The 21,146-nt window shown below is 42.8% G+C and overlaps 1 protein-coding gene across 1 annotated transcript in view; it reads left to right on the top strand.

The window, feature by feature from the left end:
• grin2ab (glutamate receptor, ionotropic, N-methyl D-aspartate 2A, b) overlaps nucleotides 1–21,146 on the top strand; it is a 146,101-nt gene that overhangs the window by 8,353 nt on the left and 116,602 nt on the right. The window contains exon 3 of the mRNA XM_066661689.1: nucleotides 2,292–2,690. Coding sequence (XP_066517786.1) covers nucleotides 2,310–2,690 — 381 coding nt within the window. The 5' untranslated portion in view covers nucleotides 2,292–2,309. The remainder of the gene's footprint in view (nucleotides 1–2,291; nucleotides 2,691–21,146) is intronic.

The following is a 21,146-nucleotide window of genomic DNA, read 5'->3' as shown; positions in this document are numbered from 1 at the left end:
GGTGTAGGCCTCTAGACCTCTGGTGATTTGTTGTAAATGTAAATGCCCTCCTGTCGATATTCTCTTTTGGACAGATCTACCGTTAATTTCTCAGGCTTAGCTCTGCGTGGCCATTCCTAATTAACGATTACCTATGCTGGAAGAGTGGTCTATGCCTCTTTATCCATTCTTATCACTGTGTGGATGTAGCAGCTATTGTCCTCATATCTTCATCACATCTCCGTTTGTTTTTAATGGCTTCATTAATATCCAGAATGCTGTAATATTTTTATGGCCATTGGATGATGGCGATGCCATAGAAGAAACGAAGGTTTTCACAGTCGCAGCTTGGTTCTTCTTCAAACCAAAAATGGTTCTACTATGGTTTTACTCAAAGAACATTTTGTAGCACCTTTATTTTTAAGAGTATACGTTTCTAAAAAGAGACGAACAGAAAAAGAAATATAAAAACAGTCTTCTAAGCTTTTTTCAAAGCACATTATTGTGATAAAAGGAGGCTACTTGGTTTCTTGATTCATATTTTTCAACTCATTTATAGTAACCTGAGTGCCCCTACTTCCAGAGGGCACTGTATAATTACAACATATTTATTAAAATCTCTGGCCAGCTGTCCATCAGTCAGCTTCTTTTGCTGGCCACAGCACTTCTGCTCTTAACCCTACGCAAGCTTTTCTGCACTCATCAAGCTCTGATGTATTCGCGGTATTGCTTTGGTGCCATTAATAATTGCTGCACTTTAAGACACAGCTACAGTAGACATCTGGAATCAGCCAGCCTTCAAATTCAGCCATAAACCACTATAAACTATTGAAGACACTTATCAATTAAGAAGGCCATTCAGATCCCCTCCTACTGTCCAGTGCTAACTCTGTTGGGACAGTTAATTATGGGTAAGTGAACCATTGTACCAACGACACAGTTTAAGTTAATTGAAAAGTATTGGGCTTTAGTGATTTATGGGGGGTAGTAGATATAAAGCTTAAGCTCCTGTCCACTAAGATGCCCCTGGAGGATGTGTGCACTGGTTGTCACTTAGACAATCAAGCAAAAGCATGTCATATGATCTTCTATTTCCCTTGTTTACTGCTTGTAGCAGTAAGTGTGGATGTTTCTCAGTGTGATTGTCGAGTCAAATCAATCAAACCATATAATAATTCCAATACCATTTGACTGATTGGAAGAACCGCTTTAGAGGACCTTCTTCCATGCAGAACATCTCCACTTTCCTCACAAATCCTTGGCCTTGTGATTTCCTCATCGGGTTCCCAATGGGATTTATGATCATGGGGATGTGATGACTGCTGCAAAAGCTTAATGCTGTGGTCAGTGAAACGTTTATTTTCTTTTGTAGATCTTCTGTCCAAACCCACTTCTGTGTGATATTTGGTTTGTCAACAACGGTGGCTTTCTGTATGAGGAGGAAATGCACTGTTATTTGTTGTCAGTAAAGTCTCAAATATTGCCGAAGTCAGAAAAACAGTGGAGATATATTGGTGTTCTCTTTGAGGATGGATTCACTTATTTTCTCATAGAAACCTCCAGAGTGTGTCTTTTAGTTTACAAGAGAGTTTTTGGATTGGACTGTAATAGTTGGTTTTATTTTACCTTAAATCTTTAAATTTGGTGACATTTCTTTCAATAATTCGTTGATAGTTATTTTTTATTCCAGCAAATTATTTGTTTTACTCGTAATCACTCACTCATTCACTCACAGGCACAAAATCAACACACAGAACAGCTCTCTTACACATTCATACACACTCACATACACAAACACTCATTCATTCACTCACTCATATACACTCAATTATGGATGCACTCTCATTCAATGCTCAAATACATACACAATCACTCATTCACTCATTCACATACTCACTCATATATACTCATTGATTCACATACATATGCACATAGAAGATCAACATATACTTTCTCACTCATACATAATCACTCATTCACTCAATTCATTAATTCACTAATTCATTCACTAATACATTCATTTTCATTAATTTACATACATATAGTCACTCAAAAACATTCTCACTCACTCATACATACACACAATCACTCATTCACTCACTCACTTACATAATCACAGTTAGGAATTGTATGAAATGTGGTGCTGTTTTACACATACTCACTCAGTGTTAGGTACTGCGTCACAAGGGGGTGCTAATGTGCTTCACATCAATGACACTTTCTGTGTATTTTCTTTATACTGTTGCATTTAAACACAAAATTCATGTTGTTTTCTCCAGCTCCTTACAAAGTTTGCATTCCTTTCCTCACAGGAGACGAAGCTGAGAATCATGGGAGTTGTAGTGCACTTGGTGGTGATTGTCTGGGCTTCTCTTGGCTGGTCCAGGGCGGCGGAGAAGCCCCCGTCGCTCAGCGTGGCGGTGATCCTGGGTCAGACGCGTGCTGTTCCAGAGTCGGCTCTGCGTCCGGCACGGGGGATCGGCGCTCCGTTGGATGTGAGCGTGCTCGGCGTCCAGGTGAATCAGACGGACCCCGGGAGCATGCTGACCCACTTGTGCGAGCTCATGTCCCGCCAGAGACTTCATGGCCTGGTGTACGGAGACGGCACTGACCAGGAGGCCGTGGCTCAGATGCTGGACTTTGTCTCGTCTCAGACCTCCATGCCTATATTGGGCATCCACGGCGGCTCTGCCATGACCATGGCCGAGAAGGTAAGGCGCTCAGCTTTCTGTCTCTCAGCTTTAATCTGGGTGTTGACCAGTGGGTGGTCCAGAACACTACTTTACAGTAGAACTCCAGGAATTCATATTTTCACAAATGCCTGTTGGTCAGGACATTGGATGAGCTGAAAGAACCGAATGAGAACATCGTTCCATGCCGAGTGTCTCCACATTTCTCCATGTTTCTCCAGAACCCTGGGCCTGGGTTTGTGAATGCTGCATCACTGAGAGGTTAGGTTTGTTGAGAATAGAGGCAGCTTAAAAAGTGCAGTATTGCTTTGCAGTCCTTTTCAAACCAAGTTACTGAATGGTTGTATTTTGAAGTGTTTGTGTTTGTTGTATTTTATTTGTTTATCTCAGATTTTTCCATCCTTTAACTGAACCTTCCCTCGTCCGGCCTCAGGAGTTTGGAAGCATACACATTTTTGTTGTGAGATATGTGAGCCCAATCCATCCTTCACTGGTTCATTTCGAACGTGCGCTAAAACAACATTGAACAGCTTAACGCATCAGAGGAGAAGGCAAGCTGCCCAGAACTGTTACATCAGACACCTGTGCCTGCTAGCAAACTGAGCAGAGATGGGGTAGAGGAAGGGCCATCCCACACACACATAGAGCAAGGCCAATCGTGCTCTTCCCAGGGCTCTTGGCATTACAGGGAGGACGTAGCACCTATATTTCCATTCTCTTATGAAGTCAACAGGTGAATCCCATTTCTATGTTTCCCCCAACCCCTTGTTTTTAAGTGTCAACTTTCCCCTTGTAAGTTAGATGGTTAAACTCTTCCCCTGTGCAAGGGATGAGCCTTAAGAAGCCTGATACATCATCACAACACAAATTCCCAGGCTACTAGCCTGGGATTTAGTTAAATTTAGGGTGTCATACGTCTTCAATAGCATTCAACAATAATATATTTGTTTCTTTTTTGTCCATTTTTGGTTCAAACCTTCCAGATCCACCTCAACTGCTGTAGTGTCACTAGCGCTACATGCACCAGAATGTAGTGGCTTCACCATTTGAGGTGGAACTGGAAATGTACTAGATAAGTACTAAGATATCAGTGTATTCTACCAATGTCGTATGCTTGTTATGAAGTAATTGGTCATAATGCGGTAAACCTACATTAAACTAAAGTAATACAGAAGATACCATTGTTTTTAAAGGTGAAAATACTGGCATTTGTTGTTTTTCTCTTGTCTCTTTTGGAACCACCTTGCCAGTAATACACAGGTCAGTCATAACCCTTCATTTGAAGTGTGCCTCTGAAAAACCAACATATCAAGGGCTTTACAGCCCTAACCCTTAACCCTGCCACTCTATTACAACAAGAATCGAGACACCCTACATTGTCAGACTGCATTCGGACATAACAGAATCAGCAAGGTCTCACACTGATCTGGGATGGTTAGTTCTGGATCACATACATCCCTCCAACTCAGCCCTAAGACATTGGATGAGGTCCAGAGAACAGAGTTTCACTGCTTCACCGCCCAACGCTGGGGGGCTTTATAGTCCACTGATACTTGGCATTGGGCATGGTGACCTTAGGCTCATGTTTTGCTCATCTCATTCTATTGCCGATGTTTTCTATGTAGATTATATAAGCAGTGTGTGGAGCTCAGCAATGTGTGCAACACAGAAAAGCTCTATACATTAATTAGCAATCCATAAACCGTTGGATATACAGTGTAATAATTAACCCTATTGATTACTATGGACGTTAACTGAAAAAAAGCAGGCACTTTCTAGCTTCCTCCATCTTTCTTTAATTACGAAGACAATATCATAGCTTTTCTGTAATTGAAATAACCTAATGTGGATATACAAAGCTAATATTGTGTTTCAGTGCACGAAAAAACCCCAAAACAAATAATAATGAACTTTATAGACACAACCATCTGGACGCTCCCAGCACATCCTTCACCACAGACATTAGCTAGATGTGACAACATAATAGACAGAAATGTGCTAAAATACAATAACCATTGATTAAAGAGTGACAGTAAATATCTGCAGAAAAGCATCACCATGAAAAATAAATGAAACCCTAACAACAACTCAGGCAAAAGCTCAGCTCTAAAACCCCTCTAAATTGCCTTTGCACTAGTGATGTGTCTACACAAGCCAATGGTGGCTACGTCTGCGGCAGCGGCTAATAACAGAAACAGACAACAACAGCGGCAATTAGGCCCATAAAGTCATCGACATGCTGGAGTGAATTTTGCCTTTATTTACGTCATGCAAAAAAAATAAAGTTTTACTGAAATACGGACGGTTGTGTGGAATAACCCCAGTTTATTGCTGAAATATAAGGAAGGATTATATTATTATAATACTGTAACATTACTGGAGGTGGAATAATGAGATGAAGCCAGAACGGCTTTTTATGCAACGTTTGTTGGACACTTAAAAGGACACAGGGCTAAGTTAGCAAGGGAACGATCTGTGGTGACTTCTTTCTTCAAGATGGTGAATCCCCACACATCACAACGTATAACTACACACCAAGACCAAACACACCCTCAGAACACACAAACCCTTAAACAGCAACATTAAACCCCTCGAAATAGCCTCTAAACTAAAAAAAGGAGCAGCCGTAGAGCATGCTGGGAACTCCCCCATGAGCACTCCAGCCCCTCCTACACTCAAGTACTAAAACAAATCAAGCCCGGCTCGCAAACAGCCATGGGTTACTGAGTAAAACGAACCAGGTGAAAATATCAGTTACATTCGTTAAAACATGGCCTCACTCACCAACAGTAAGCTGGAATAATGGAGGACTTAAATGTCAAAACAAAAGTCCCTGGTGTTTTTTAAAGGTTACCTTAAGTTAACACTTAGAAAAGTGTTGTTTTGTGTTTATTACACTAAAAAATATTATTAAATTTAAATGTGTTCAATTAAGTACAATATACTTTTTTTATATAATTTTATGGTAAATTAATACTATACAAGTTCATGTAATTTGTAATTAAACAGTTGTTTAATTAACTGTGTAAGACAAGACTCCAAATGGAGATAACCCTGTTTAAAATGCTCATTTAATGCCATATACACTGAGTTGTGTGTGACTATGAACATAAAACCGAATCCGATATGGTTTCAGTTATAATGGCTCTCGCCCGTGACCAGAAAGAGCAGCCTAACCTTTAAAAATGTTTACTACACACACATGCTTTGTTTTAGGATCACGCCCTGTGATTCAGGAGGGGAAAAACTAGCCACTGTTTCTCAAGAGATAGGGCTCATCCTACAGTGCTTCTGTAAAATCAAAGGTTCAGTCAAAGATTTTTTTTTTAATGGAATTTCTCCTTTAGCCCAATAGAAGGTCAGCCGATAGCTAAGACATGTTTGCTTCCTGAGCCACAGCGGTTAATACCCTGCAATTAGCATGCCTCCACACACCTGCCCCTGTGATGAGTTGTTAAAGGGAAAGTGCTTTTTAATTGGTCATTTGTCATTTTTACACTTTTTTTTTATAAGCTTTTTTTTTCAGCTTTTTGAATGAAGCAGTTTATGCTCCATAGAGTGGGTCCCCCACATGGGAATCTAAATGTTTAAAACAGTTGAGATACATGATGTCAGAATGGCCGAGGCACTACAACTACATTCATTATTCAGTGGAGAAATAGACTGCATTTTTAAACATTCTCTAATAGACTTGTTTACGTGTGATGTATTATTATCTATAAAAATGTATCAAAGTTCAGCAAAGTACAGCAAAGTTCTGTGTCAAATCTACACTGTAAGCAACACATAGGTACCACAAAACTGTGTGCCCAACTCTATACTCTACACCGTACACTACGCCCCATTCCCATAAATGTAACTACTTCTGACCACAGTTGAGCGAACACAGGTCAAGTTGAGGTGAGATTAACCAAGGAATTCCAGAATTATGAGCTCCTCTTCGGCACAATACAAAGACTGCAAGACGGCAGCAAATAAATGATGAGAGAATTCCTCAAACATCACTTTAGATGTCACAGAATGAATGAGGAGATGAAAGAAATATGTAGACACATAAAAAAGGGCTTGACATTGTATTAGTTTCTTTCCTGGTACTGTGTGTAAATTATGCTCTTTCCCAAATAGCTCCCTACTCCCTACATAGTGCACTTCACAGATTATAAAACAAATAAATAGCAGTGCATCCAGACAGTGCAGTAAATGTTAGATAGGAAGGGCTGAACCTTAATGCCCATATTAAAAGGTTGTATTGTCACATTCTGAACAGAGACCATTATCTTATGATATACATTGTGCGCTACGTAAAGTGGAGGACGATAATTTGAGATTCAACCCTAGTGTTTGGCAGTGTAATTGCAGATTGGTGCAGACACATCAATGCACAAGTGGGCGTAGGGTACTTGCACAGACTGTGGCATATACTCTGAATTTATTAGACACAAGCAAAAATTGGCCTTAAGTCGTATACAAGGGTAGTGGCAACAGTCATTAAGATTGAGTCCATGTTGTTGTCCATTTATACAGGCTGACCTTTGATACACTAGACAAACTATTGTTTTAAATGTATATGTTAGGACGGACAACTTGGTGATCTAGGTACTTGATTTGCTGTAAACCTATAGCAGATGGCCAATGTTGAAGCCTCCTATTCAGAAGATTCTAGGTATAAGACGCCCACCAGCCAGGATCGTGCCTCAAACCTATTCCACTGCCTGGAAATTGAGGCTAGCGTCTGGAGAACCGGCCCCTAAAGTCCAGGAACAGGTGTGGCACTTCTCTTCATGGCTGGGGGCTGTGGAAGCACCTGCCACACCAGTGTCTGGCCTAATTTATCCTGCATGTTTTCAGCCACCTAATTCCAAATATTTCATCATACCTGCCACAGATCATTCCTCTCCAGCACGGTGCAAACAGGGAAAAAAAAGTGGATGCCGGATATTTTCAGCCATGGTTTTTGTGACTGCACACCTTTGTGGCATTAAACTAGACACAGTTCTGAATGCCTGACAGATTCACTGTAGCAGTGAAGCCATCTGCACCAAATGCAGGCTGTCAGATTGCCAGTCCTCCTGCCTGTCACTGGCCCTCCGTCTGTTTTCTTTGTCTTCCTGAGTTGGCAACAAGTTGGTTCCAGCAAATTCAATTGTTGTGTGGGCATGACAGAGTGCCTACATAAAAAAGACTGGAATCATGCGCCACTGCGCAGAGGTCAGAGAGCAACCTTCATTTGTTTACTTTCTTGTCAGAATTGCTATTAAGTACATGTTTTTCATTTTTCATGTCAAGGAACAAGCAGAGAGCTGTTGATACATTTAACAGAAAATGATCCAAAATGACAGTTTGCCTGCGTCCACCATGTGCCAACTTGCTTTCGGTTTCTGAAAGACATCTACAAGGACATTCTCCCACAGCTCCAAAGTCTTAGAAACTGTCAAGTTTTTTTGGCTTCTCCGATCCCAAGAATCCCAAACACTTAAAGGCCTGGGCTCTAGGGTGGCCAGTTCTTTATGTAGTTATTTGCAGATATTTGCCTTTATTGGTCTGTCTTTCTGTACGTAGTCCTACAGGTTTCCATCCAGAACTTTTGCAAATGCTATGTACAATAAAGAAAAGCTTCATCAAATGAGTGGTTTTCCAGTTCAATGCACTTTTGGGAATAAATGTCAGATGGCGTAGGCTCCTGTGATCAGACTGCTTTGCAAATTTTGGGCTTTTTCCATTCAGGCAGATTCATAATTTACAAAAACTCGGTGGATGGGAAACCCACTACTGTCTCTTTGGAATGCAATATTGTGAAACTAAACGTACTTTATGGTTGTGCAGTAGTACAACAAAATTTGACTTCCGCATTTCAACACTAGGGCGGCACGGTGGTGCAGCAGGTAGGTGGTGCAGTCACACAACTCCAGGGACCTGGAGGTTGTGGGTTCGTTTCCCGCTCCGGGTGACTGTCTGTGAGGAGTGTGGTGTGTTCTCTCTGTGTCTGCGTGGGTTTCCTCCGGGTGACTGTCTGTGAGGAGTTGGTGTGTTCTCCCTGTGTCTGCGTGGGTTTCCTCCGGGTGACTGTCTGTGAGGAGTGTGGTGTGTTCTCTCTGTGTCTGCGTGGGTTTCCTCCGGGTGACTGTCTGTGAGGAGTGTGGTGTGTTCTCCCTGTGTCCACGTGGGTTTCCTCCGGGTGACTGCCTGTGAGGAGTGTGGTGTGTTCTCCCTGTGTCCGCGTGGGTTTCCTCCAGGTGACTGTGAGGAGTTGGTGTGTTCTCCCTGTGTCTGCGTGGGTTTCCTCTGGGTGCTCCGGTTTCCTCCCACAGACCAAAAACACACGTTGGTAGGTGGATTGGCGATTCAAAAGTGTCTGTAGGTGTGAGTGTGTGAGTGAATGTGTGTGTGTCTGTGTTGCCCTGTGAAGGACAGGCGCCCCCTCCAGGGTGTATTCCCGCCTTGCGCCCAATGATTCCAGGTAGGCTCCGTGACCCTGAATTGGGTAAGCGGTTACAGATAATGAATGAATGAATGAATTTCAACACTAGGTAGTATTTTTACCTTAAAATTACAGTTTCAAAATCACTGATGCTCCACTGAGCTGTAAAAGGGAGAATAGGATCTTAGTGGGAGCTACTCCAGGCTCAGATCTGCAGACAGTGCACTATGTTCTGTAATTTAAATAAAAGGGTATTATCAGTTGTTGACTGCTGAAGACGATATCAGTGGATGATGAAAGCGCTTGAGCGCGTCATGCGAGGACTGAGGCAAGACTGAGGTAGGGCTCCTGCGCACCGCTTCACTACAGCTAGCAAAATTTGACTAATAACAAAGCATATTAACACACAGTCTATGTCCATGAACACGGCAAGCCCTCGCCAGCTGCCATGTCACACACTTGCATCATCTGCCTCAGCTGACTTCAAACAACCCTCTCCAACACTGATGTGATAAATTTAGACGAATTTATTCTCTTAAACACTGATGTAATAACCTCAAAGTGATCTGAAGTCCTAAAGACTTTGCCGCTCTAGCGTACGCCACCTATGTTCAGCCACCTTCGTTTCTCGTTGCTGAACAGGTCCGCTGTTAATTTCTGTCTGTGCAGCGTGAGATGATTAATTGATCCCTTTAAGTGTTGCTGGGTGTGCTTTTTTATCCCAAGACCGGTTTAAGCCCGTCTGATTGTCATTTTAGGAGGGTTGTTTGTGATGCTAAATATTTATGCGAAATGGGGGCTTTCTCTATAATTCATGAGAGGCTGATTTATTTATTCCCTCATTTTTCCTGAAACGACACCCTCTATCTCAGTGTAGACACATTAGGCCCCCTCAGTTACTGCAGCAGAGCTGCAGGCATAATAATCAACCAAAGAGATGCTAAGAGACACTGAGGTGGAAGAAACACAGCACTGGGAGCCCAGCGCATCCACCAAACTCCAGCAACTCAAACAGTACACGTCCCTCCCCTCTACACCATCCCCTCGTCTCCCCCGAGTGACCCAGCGCTCCCACTCTGCATTCTGCAGCTCCAGTGGCTTTTGACACAAAGGAAAAGTACGCAGCAATGAATAATCATCATGCATACAAAACCACCTTTTAAGTGTTAGAGAACTTGCAGATGTTCCGCGGCCGTCTTTTCCGCTTCGTTTAAGGGAAAGCATTTTGCTTTTAACCACAAAAGCCATGTCTTCCCTCCTGTATAAGTGCTCAGACCCCAGAGTCAACTGGCCAGTTTAAAAGGCTAAGGCTACAGCTCTCGTCAAACTGTAGCCGAGTGCAGAGGTTTAGACACTTCAAGTCAAATGCACAGTTTGTAGGGGAAAGTAAGGCTCAAATTTGTTCAAATATCCACTGGTCTGGGAGCAGGTTAATCTGCAGTTATACAACCTTGTCTCTTTGACTTGTGGGGACATTGAATAGATGTCCATCCATTTTTTGGAGACTTGCCATCAACTATTCCATAAGTACTACTAACCTTTCCCAGACCCAAACTCACATATAACTTTAAGCCAACCTTAAAACACTGTGTTCCATGCCCTCTTCGGGTCACTGTTTGTGAGCAGTGTGTTGTGTTCTCCCTGTGTCTGCATGGGCTTCCACCCAAGGTCCCTGGGCAAGACTCTCAACACTGCATTCACTCACATCTGTATTAGGATTCCAATGCTTTGTCACTCTGGATATTAGCATATGACGTAAACATAAACATAATGTTTTTTTTTTTTTTTTTGACCAGATGTTTTCCATGTGTCTCACACCTATATGACTGTGTTTTTCACAGCCTCCTCTCATCAGCGAAAACCTCGCCTCACAAACGAGTGTTTACCAAACCGAAAAATGTCCAGCGCTTGCAGTGGAGGTGTAATGATTGTAACAAATGGTTCTGATGAATTTTAATTACGGCTGGGTAGTGGCTGGCTGCTCGAGCAGAAGGCGCATGCTTTAGTTTCTCTCCGCGTCCAGAAAGCATTTTGCGCTTCCGCGGCAATACCACGATGCAAACGGCGCATGAGAATAACCCCATTCAATAATGAATTAGCCAGCAGTGACCCAAAAGGCTGACCCGCCTGAAACAACCCCCCCGATACGACCAATACCATTACCTTTTAGAGGCTGTAACGCCCGGGCATCGGGAAGATACGGGGTGCTGGTGTAATGGGGACAAAAGCTGCTGTGAATTTCACGCCACGCTGCAGCTCACTGATGGAGAGCCAGTGTGTCAACCTGTGGTTACTGTGTCTGCGTAATTATTTATGAAAGTGTTCCATGTCTTATGAATGCATTTTAAGTGCAGCGCCTCGGATGGCAGTGTCATGTAAAGGGGGCTTTCCATCGCTTGCTTATTTTTACAAACCCAAGTACACTCCAGAGCGCCAGCGTACACATCCACTGAGGTTGCAATCATTACGGCTCTTTAGAAGATTTACAGCCTCCAGTTTCCCTCCACAGTCCAAACCCTCAATCACAGGTGGAGAGCCTCTGTTATATTGTCCAAAGTTGTTAGTGTGTGAGTGTGTGCTGCCCTCTGATAGACCGCCACCTTGTCCAGGGTGTGTTTCCAAGTAGGCTCTGATCCCACCGTGACCCTGGTCAGTGGACAGTGAAGAACCTGCATCCTATATTTGGGTCAGTCTTTCTTATCAGTTTATTCTAAAGAAAGTAGAGTACCAAAGTCTACTGCAGCCACCTGAAGCTCTGAGCGTACAGTAGGTGGTAGAACACGTATCTAACCTCCACAATAAGTAAACGAACAGCATTACTACGCTGGTAATGTTATCAAAGTTTAAACCTGATGTCAGACCTGATGTTGTCTGTTTGCCTTAAAGGCAGCTGCTGTCAGTTGGCTGCAGTTTCTGTTTAAACTTCAAGTGACCTGCTATGGATTTTTGTGGTCAGCTTGTGGTCACTGAAGTGTGACATATATTTCAGGTCATGACAGCACTGCACCTTTACACTGTCCCCAGTCAAACACAGCAATGTGTAGCTTTGGAGGAGTCTCTGAGCTGGGTGTTCTACCACAGTCTGAGAAAAGTGCAGGGCTTTATTTGTTGTTGGATGCACCATGATGGGAAAGCTGTTTAGTTTAGTTTATTCAGAGTAATATTGAAACAGACGGATTGGTTATGCCAAGGTGTGCATAGGTGTGAGTGAATGTGTGAGTGTGTGTCGCCCGGCAAAGGACTGACGCCCCCTCCGGGGTTTGTTCCTGCCTTGCACCCAATGATTCTGGGTAGGAGCCGGACCCTGAACTCTAAGGGTTACAGACAATGAATAAAATTGTAGATGTTAAAAAAAGTTTAAAGATGTTACAGTTAAACTTTAATTAAAAAATTCTAATATTGTGTCAGTTTATGGTCACTGTTGTGTAGTGGTAGGGCTGGACGATACGGCCAATATTTATATCACAATATCTTTCTTAGTTTCTGTCGACATAATTCCAGTATCGATATGAACAATAAAAAAGACACAGAAATACAAAAATTGCCAGTAAAAATGAGAAACCTGACATCACCATAAAAAAAAAAACTCTTAGCTTTGTTAATATTAATAATTTTAAAGTAACAATCAGTGACAGATGCTGTAAATAAGTTATTGAAATATTGAAAATGCGTCTAAAAATCATAGTTATCGAAACAGTTTATATTGTTATATATATCATTACTCTCCAGCTCTACATAGTAATTTTATTATAAACAATGGTAATGTTATTATTAAAAAAGTAATAATAAATATAAGGCATTCAAACACTATGTTCATGATCACAAACATAGAATTCACGTCTTTAAATTGTGTAAACCACACCTCACATGTACTTCTGGATACAGTGTTATCCCCAAAAACAGAATAATTATGGGGTTAAAAATGCATTAAAACTTATTTTTACACATAATCATTCGAACATTAAAGTGCAGAATCAAACATCAGACAGAGTTACTCAGTTACAGCTTGACTTTCCGGAAGAACTCCAGATTTAAAACTTCATCCGGACCCGTGTTTGAGATTTGATAGTTTATTACGCTTTGAGTTTGACGAGAAGTTATTACAAACACAGCAATGTAACAAGAGGGCAGAGAAAAAGTGGAGAAGGGCTGGAACGTCCGCTTTCTCCCATCAGACCTCGGGATTAATGGGTTAAGTTGGCTTAACACTATTACTCATTAAAGTTGAAAGGACAGACGCTCCGCTGGCTTTAGCTAATGCCCGACCCTTCAGTGAACATGGTCTCTGCTGTAGAAAAACAATGTACACTTCGCGAGTCCCCGGGAAGCAGCCAAAGATGAGCACTGGACGTTTTCATGAGGCGGCTCCTGAAATTTTGATGAGCGGCCTTGGAGGGATTTAGTTTTAAACCATTTCGAAAATGGCCGCCTCTGCCTCTCGCCAGTTTAGGTTATCTTCGGCTCTCTCTCTCTCTCTCTCTCTCTCTCTCTCTCTCTCTCTCTTTCTCTCTCTCTCTCTCTCTCTCTCTCTCTCTTTCTCTCTCTCTCTCTCTCTCTCTCTCTCTCTCTCTCTCTCTCTCTCTCTCTGTCTTACTCTCTCGACCTTTGGCGCTGCCTCTACTTTTTTATTTTTATTTTTTTTTACAAAACCATGTTCCACTGTGGGTCCCAGTGCTGTGCTGCACTTTAGGGGGAGGGGGCATGTGTGTGTGTGTGTGTAGGGGTCCAGGAGGACGTGCCGTTCTGCTGTAAACTCAGAAAATCTTTCTCACATTATGAAAAATGAAGGAGCTGAGACACTTCTTTACCATGTTTCCCACTGCCATATGGGAGAAGAAGTCAGAACAGAGAGCACACACACACACACAAGCGCACACACACACACACACAGATTTGGTGGTCCACATGTTCAGTTTCTGCCTTTTGAGTGTGTGTATGCGTGGGATGGGAGGTGGGCTTGAGTTATGTACATGTGCGTGTGTGTGTGTGTGTGTGTGTGTGTGTGTGTGTGTGTGTGAGAGAGAGAGAGAGAGAGATCATGAAAGTGAAGGAGTTAAAGCAGCAAAGCTGTTTTCTGCCCTATTGAAGCCGCTTTCATCCCATCTGTATCGGAGAGAGGTGCATTATGGGAGAACAGAGCAAAAATGGAGGCGCTGACATGAATTAAATATGTAACACACTCACACATTTACATTACACAACAAACACTCGCTCTTTCCTTTTCTTCTTTTCTCTCCTCTCTCTCTCATTATGCTTCCACATACATCGCCTTGTTCTACATGCCACAACTAAACCAACTGGAGCACTCATTGTTTGAATTAAAAGAGGAGAAAAGGAAAACTGCCAGTGAAGCTGTAAACTGTCGCTTAGCAACCGGGCAGCAGCATATAATGTGTGACCAAAACTTGGTTCAGTTTTGCTTCTGAAATTAAAGGGAACGTGGATGATCCTGGAGAACTACTTTCCACAGTAAAACAAACTCCCCACACTTTTAAGAAACCCACATCTTTTAAGGTGGAACAGAAGAAGCCAACTGTTGTTTGTAGCACTACAATGTTCACCTTTGTAGCACTTTTGGTCTGTGTTTAGTCTCATGTTGAGGGAGGAGACAGTGCTGTTGCACCCACTCCCCACTGCCCACAATTTTCCTGCCACTCCTCTCTAACCAGTAGAAAACAGCTGCCCCTTGAACGCCTTCCACGTGACGTTTATAAAGATTGTAGTGAGAGTTTGATTGTAATCAGCCCCACACGTGCTGACGTTGTTGAGACCCCACTCATCCCGTCCCAAATGGAATGGACCTTAATAAGGCACACATGGGGCAGAACCGGTCTGACCCGTCGTTATTCTCCGCTGTATTCCGGAGAGTTTGAACTCATTTGTGTGTCCAATATTCATCGCCATGCTTCTTCAAAATGAGAGGGGTTCTTATTTTAATTTGGGTTACATTTCCCTTTGTCAAAAGAGCGCATGTGTGCATCTGCATATGCTTAGACGTTTTTGAATAATGCAAGAAATTTGGGAGGTAATTTGAAGGGCATCCCAAGTCTGTGCTCCTGTAAAATTGTAGATCATTTTGAAAATTCACTGTAACATCAATATGTAATATTCTCATGATATTATACGGAAAATGACTTTTCTGAGCGACACCTTTAAAAGCAATTATTTTAAATGGCACTGTCCTTGCTCCTGCTGCCCTCATGCTTCATTGGCAGTCTGTTGTTGATAATGTAAGTCTAAATAATTCAAATTCTGATGTAAATAATGTGAATGAACTCATTTTACGAGGAAACTTACCAACTCAGAATTCTCTTTACAGTGGTGGCGATAGGACCCAGAGGTCACATATCAACAAAGCTATTACGTCTGCTATTTACTGTCCAAAAAGCCTTCACAGTTTTGATTTGTAATGTTTATGATGGTAAAAAAGTGCTAAATCGGGAATGAGTACGTGTTTTCAGGTATTTTTATTTATTTATTTATTTATTTTTTGCCTTTGAATGCCCTGCATCTCTCTCTTTGCCGTAAATGTTTTGAAAAAGGCCAAAAGCTTTTCTCAAAAATATCATAAAACAATGTCTGGGGTTATTTATAACTTTCAGTGAGGGGCTTTTAGAGCCATTAAATGCTTTGGTTGTCTGCTTCCTATCATCCCCAGTGGGAACAATTCTGACTATGTACCTGCAAGTTCCTGCAGAATGGACTGTTTCTTCAAACTCTGGTGAAGTTGCTGAGGTCTGAATAATGGAAACAGCTGTACATTTGAAAAGTCATTGTCACTCTTCTTTGCTCCATTCTCAGTGGCTTGGATTTACACTTCCAAGGTGAACTTACATTTATGTACAGCATTTTAACAGAATGAAAGGTCAGGCACAAGAACCACCATCCACTAATGGCGTCTACACTCTGTAAACCTCCAACCTTGTTTGTTTTTACAGGAAGTTTTTGTAATATTCATTTCATTCATTCATTATCTGTAACCCTTATCCAGTTCAAGGTCGCGGTGGGTCCGGAGCCTACCTGGAGTCATTGGGTGCAAGAAGGGAACACACCCTGGAGGGGGCGCCAGAATGTGTGAGACACACATTCACACATTCATTCACACCTATGTACGGTTTTTTCTTTCTTTCTTTTTTTTGAGGCATTTTTCAGGCGCCAATCCACATACCAACGTGTGTTTTTGTACTGTGGGAGGAAACTGGAGGAAACCCACATGGACACAGGGAGAACACACTAAACTCCTCACAGATATGAGGGATAATAGTGACCCTATGTCATTCCTACTCTGGACCCAGCAACTGCACTATGTAACTTTTGGAGGAGGGTAGGAAATTACTTCCCCTCACTCCCCCTCCCCATTGAATTGAATACAGGGGGTCCTCCACTTATGCCATTGATATGTTCCTACATCGCGTCGTAAACTGATTTTCGGTGTAAGTCGGAACATACGTACATACTGTGCGTAAATAACATACTGTAAGCACTTATCCTCTCCTAACACCTATTCGCACACCAAACACAAAGTTCACGTTACGACGTTTACGACGCAAAAACCACTTAAGTCGAAACAAGGCTTTATACAGTAAATGGGAGATGTGTCGTAACCACGAAACATCGTAACTCGGGACTGACGTAACCCGAGGACCTCCTGTACGGTGTTGTAATATAATATTGAATTAAAATAGGAGCAAGGAGGATCCAGGAGCAAAAAAAACAAACAAACAAATAAAATGAAAAAAACAACCTAGAGTTCTTTTAATAAAATGGGTACCCTTTAAACTTGGAGGATCCCATTTGGTCCAAATCTGTCTCACTTTTGGCACTTATGGCTCAGTTCTGGCCAAACATGACTTATCAGTGCCATAAGTGGGCCAAAGTTCCTACCCTCCTCCCAAAGTTACATAGTGCATTTTCTGTAGTGCTGAGCCCAGAGTAGCAATAACAAAGGCTCTAATCTCCCTATTACAGGTCAGTGGATCATCACAAGGATTCTGAAGCTGTATTTTTAATGTACAAATTCGACCTAGTCTTACTTTAAGGCGGCCAATTAAAGATGAGGTAATGTGATATGAATTACAGACGCGGTAATGTGAAGCAGAAAGGAAGTGACTGTCGGTTTAGGGCTGGAGTTAAAGTTAGAAACATTAAGGGGCTGTGGTGGAGTCACTTAAAGCTCAGCTGCAGCTCTACACATGTCCGGGGCAGCTGGGACCCGGGTCCACTCCCAGCTGTGCCACATTAATCGCCGTGCTCACGTCCCTCTCTTCATCACAGTGACACATGCCACCGCTGGGACGCTTTCAGTGACACGAGGCCAGTTTGGCCAACGGTGCTGGAACGGTGCTCCTCTCCTCTGAGTTACGTCATGACCGTGTGCACAACCTCGGAAATACCAAACAGACATATGTGCCTCCGCATCACTTTTATCCAAACAGACGCCACACGACCTGCGCCGATGTCCAGGCTGCACACGGGGGAACTTGGTTTTGAAAAAAAGCTGCAAACAGGGTCAAGGATGCAGCGAAACATATATATCGTCATTGTCCTGATATCTGTAAGGGATTTTATTTAAATATTAATTTGGACCATTTTATGAAGCACATGACAAGCACAGTTTCAAGATATGTCTAAATAAAAGAGGAGATATAAGATTTTATAGGATTTTGTATGCTTTTGTATGGATTTAAATGCTGTTATTTTACATCAGCACATTGTTTTCTACTCAGTATATTTTGCTATCCCAGAATTCCTCACAAGTGCTTGGATCGGAAAACCCCAAAGGAAAGAATTGGGTGGCTGCTGGAAGTGGTTATGTTGAGGCCAACAGGAGGCGCTGTCACTGCTAGGTGTGGATTACAATGCCTGGGTGCAGTGACAGGGACACTGTACAGAACACATTGTGCCATTGTTTGGATGAAGCCCAAATACTATCCCAGGGCATTTCTTTGAAAAGTGTCCCACGGTGGTCACTCCTGGCCTTGTCCGGGTGGGAACTGGACATTGGTGATGGCTGTAAAGTGCTCTGAATGTCTACAAAAGCACTATAGGTGTGTAACTATCATAACACTCCACTGAAAATGAGTACATATACATATACTGTATTAGACATAAGAGAGACCAATTGAAATAACGAATACTAACTATAAATTACATTAGTAACGTGGTTTATACCAAATGGTGGACCCCCAAGGTGTTGGGTCTGTGTTGTGGGGGTGTACTGGGTCACAAGGTGAATCAGAAAGGGTTCTGTAGAAGTCACAGGACACTGGCACTTACAACAGACACTTTTAACCCCTTGTGTGTTGTAAAAAGTCTCACACATGATGTAATTTGAAGAAACTGGGTCTGTGGTGAAATAATTGTGTGGGTTTTTTTGTCGTTTGTGGTTGTCTTTTGGCTCATTGTCAAAATGTCTTTATAACATTGGCATAAGAGGCTTAACAGGAATTTGATGCCAATTGGCTCCAGGGTCCCAGGTCTGAGAGTGTGAGTGAAAGAGTGAGTGTTTGAAACTGTCCACAGGTCTGTGTGACAGGGTGAGTGTATGAAATGGTCCACAGGTATGAGTGTGGGACACTCTCCACAGGTGTGAGTAACTGGGTGAGTGTATGAAACTGTCCACTGTTGTGTTTGAATGGCAGGGTGAGTGTGTAAAACTATCCACAGATGTGAGTGAATGGGTGAGTGTGTGAAAGTGTCTATAGGTGTGAGTGAATGGGTGAGTGTGTAAAACTATCCACAGATGTGAGTGAATGGGTGAGTGTGTGAAATTGTCCACAGGTGTGAGTGAATGGGTGAGTGTGTGAAATTGTCCCCAGGTGTGAGTGAATGGGTGAGTGTGTGAAATTGTCCACAGATGTGAGTAAATGGGTGAGTGTGTGAAATTGTCCACGGATGTGAGTGAATGGGTGAGTGTGTGAACTTGTCCACAGATGTGAGTGAATGGGTGAGTGTGTGAAATTGTCCACAGGTGTGAGTGAATGGGTGAGTGTGTGAAATTGTTCACAGGTGTGAGTGTGTGAAATTGTCCACAGGTGTGAGTGAATGGTTGAGTGTGTGAAATTGTCCACAGATGTGAGTGAATGGGTGAGTGTGTGAAATTGTCCACAGATGTGAATGGGTGAGTGTGAGAACTTGTCCACAGATGTGAGTGAATGGGTGAGTGTGTGAAATTGTCCACAGATGTGAATGGGTGAGTGTGAGAACTTGTCCACAGATGTGAGTGAATGGGTGAGTGTGTGAAATTGTCCACAAATGTGAGTGAATGAGTGAGTGTGTGAACTTGTCCACAGATGTGAGTGAATGGGTGAGTGTGCGAAATTGTCCACAGGTGTGAGTGAATGGGTGAGTGTGTGAAATTGTCCACAGATGTGAGTGAATGGGTGAGTGTGTGAAATTGTCCACAGGTGTGAGTGAATGTGTGAAATTGTCCACATGTGTGGGTGAATGGGTGAGTGTGTGAAAATGTCCACAGGTGTGAGTGAATGGGTGAGTGTGTGGAAATGTCCACAGGTGTGAGTGAATGGGTGAGTGTGTGAAATTGTCCACAGGTGTGAGTGAATGGGTGGGTGTGTGAAATTGTCCACAGATGTGAGTGAATGGGTGAGTGTGTGAAATTGTCCACAGATGTGAGTGAATGGGTGAGTATGTGAAATTGTCCACAGATGTGAGTGAATGGGTGAGTGTGTGAAATTGTCCACAGATGTGAGTGAATGGGTGAGTGTGTAAAATTGTCCACAGATGTGAGTGAATGGGTGAGTGTGTGAAATTGTCCACAAATGTGAGTGAATGGGTGAGTGTGTGAAATTGTCCACAGGTGTGAGTGAATGGGTCAGTGTGTGAAATTGTCCACATGTGTGGGTAAATGGGTGAGTGTGTGAAAATGTCCACAGGTGTGAGTGAATGGGTGAGTGTGTGGAAATGTCCACAGGTGTGAGTGAATGGGTGAGTATGTGAAATTGTCCACAGGTGTGAGTGAATGGGTGAGTGTGTGAAATTGTCCACAGATGTGAGTGAATGTGTGAGTGTGTGAAATTGTCCACAGATGTGAGTGAATGGGTGAGTGTGTGAACTTGTCCACAGATGTGAGTGAGTGTGTGAAATTGTCCACAGGTGTGAGTGAATGGGTGAGTGTGTGAAATTGTCCACAGGTGTGAGTGAATGGGTGAGTGTGTGAAATTGTCCACAGATGTGAGTGAATGGGTGAGTGTGTGAAATTGTCCACAGATGTGAGTGAATGGGTGAGTGTGTGAAATTGTCCACAGATGTGAGTGAATGGGTGAGTGTGTGAAATTGTCCACAGATGTGAGTGAATGGGTGAGTGTGTGAAATTGTCCACAGATGTGAGTGAATGGGTGAGTATGTGAAATTGTCCACAGATGTGAGTGAATGGGTGAGTGTGTGAACTTGTCCACAGATGTGAGTGAATGGGTGAGTGTGTGAAATTGTCCACAGATGTAAGTGAATGGGTGAGTGTGTGAACTTGTCCACAGATGTAAGTGAATGGGTGAGTGTGTGAAATTGTCCACAGGTGTGAGTGAATGGGTGAGTGTGTGAAATTGTTCACAGGTGTGAGTGTGTGAAATTGTCCACAGGTGTGAGTGAATGGGTGAGTGTGTGAAATTGTCCATAGGCGTGAGTGAGTGACAGAGTGAGTGTGTGATGCCCTGTACTGGCCCGGAGCCCTGTCCTAGGTGTTGGCTTCGGATCAACCCTGACTCTGACGAGGATGAAGTGGTTACAGAAGCTGAATGGATGAATTGCACAGTGCATGCTGTGTACTGTAGTGATGGAACACAAAATGTAGTGGTGTACACTATTGTCAGTTCAGACTGAGCGGTGCAGTGCTGTGCTGCACGCTGTAACAGAACCCATCCTACACATACCTCCTCTATAAAGAACCATACACACAATGCAGCGGGTCTACACTGATGAGTCTTTTTCCAAGCTAAGTTATGTAACTACATCAAATGATTCAGTATCTGGGAAGTATGCAATGTTTAAGTAAAGAACACACTCTGAGATGCAGGTTTGAGTAACAGCTGTGCCCTGTGACGCTC

Source organism: Hoplias malabaricus, chromosome 2 (assembly GCF_029633855.1).
Source record: "Hoplias malabaricus isolate fHopMal1 chromosome 2, fHopMal1.hap1, whole genome shotgun sequence".
Classification (NCBI taxonomy): Eukaryota; Metazoa; Chordata; class Actinopteri; order Characiformes; family Erythrinidae; genus Hoplias; species Hoplias malabaricus.
Note: the sequence above shows the minus strand (reverse complement) of the source record. Positions and strands in the feature narration are given on the sequence as shown.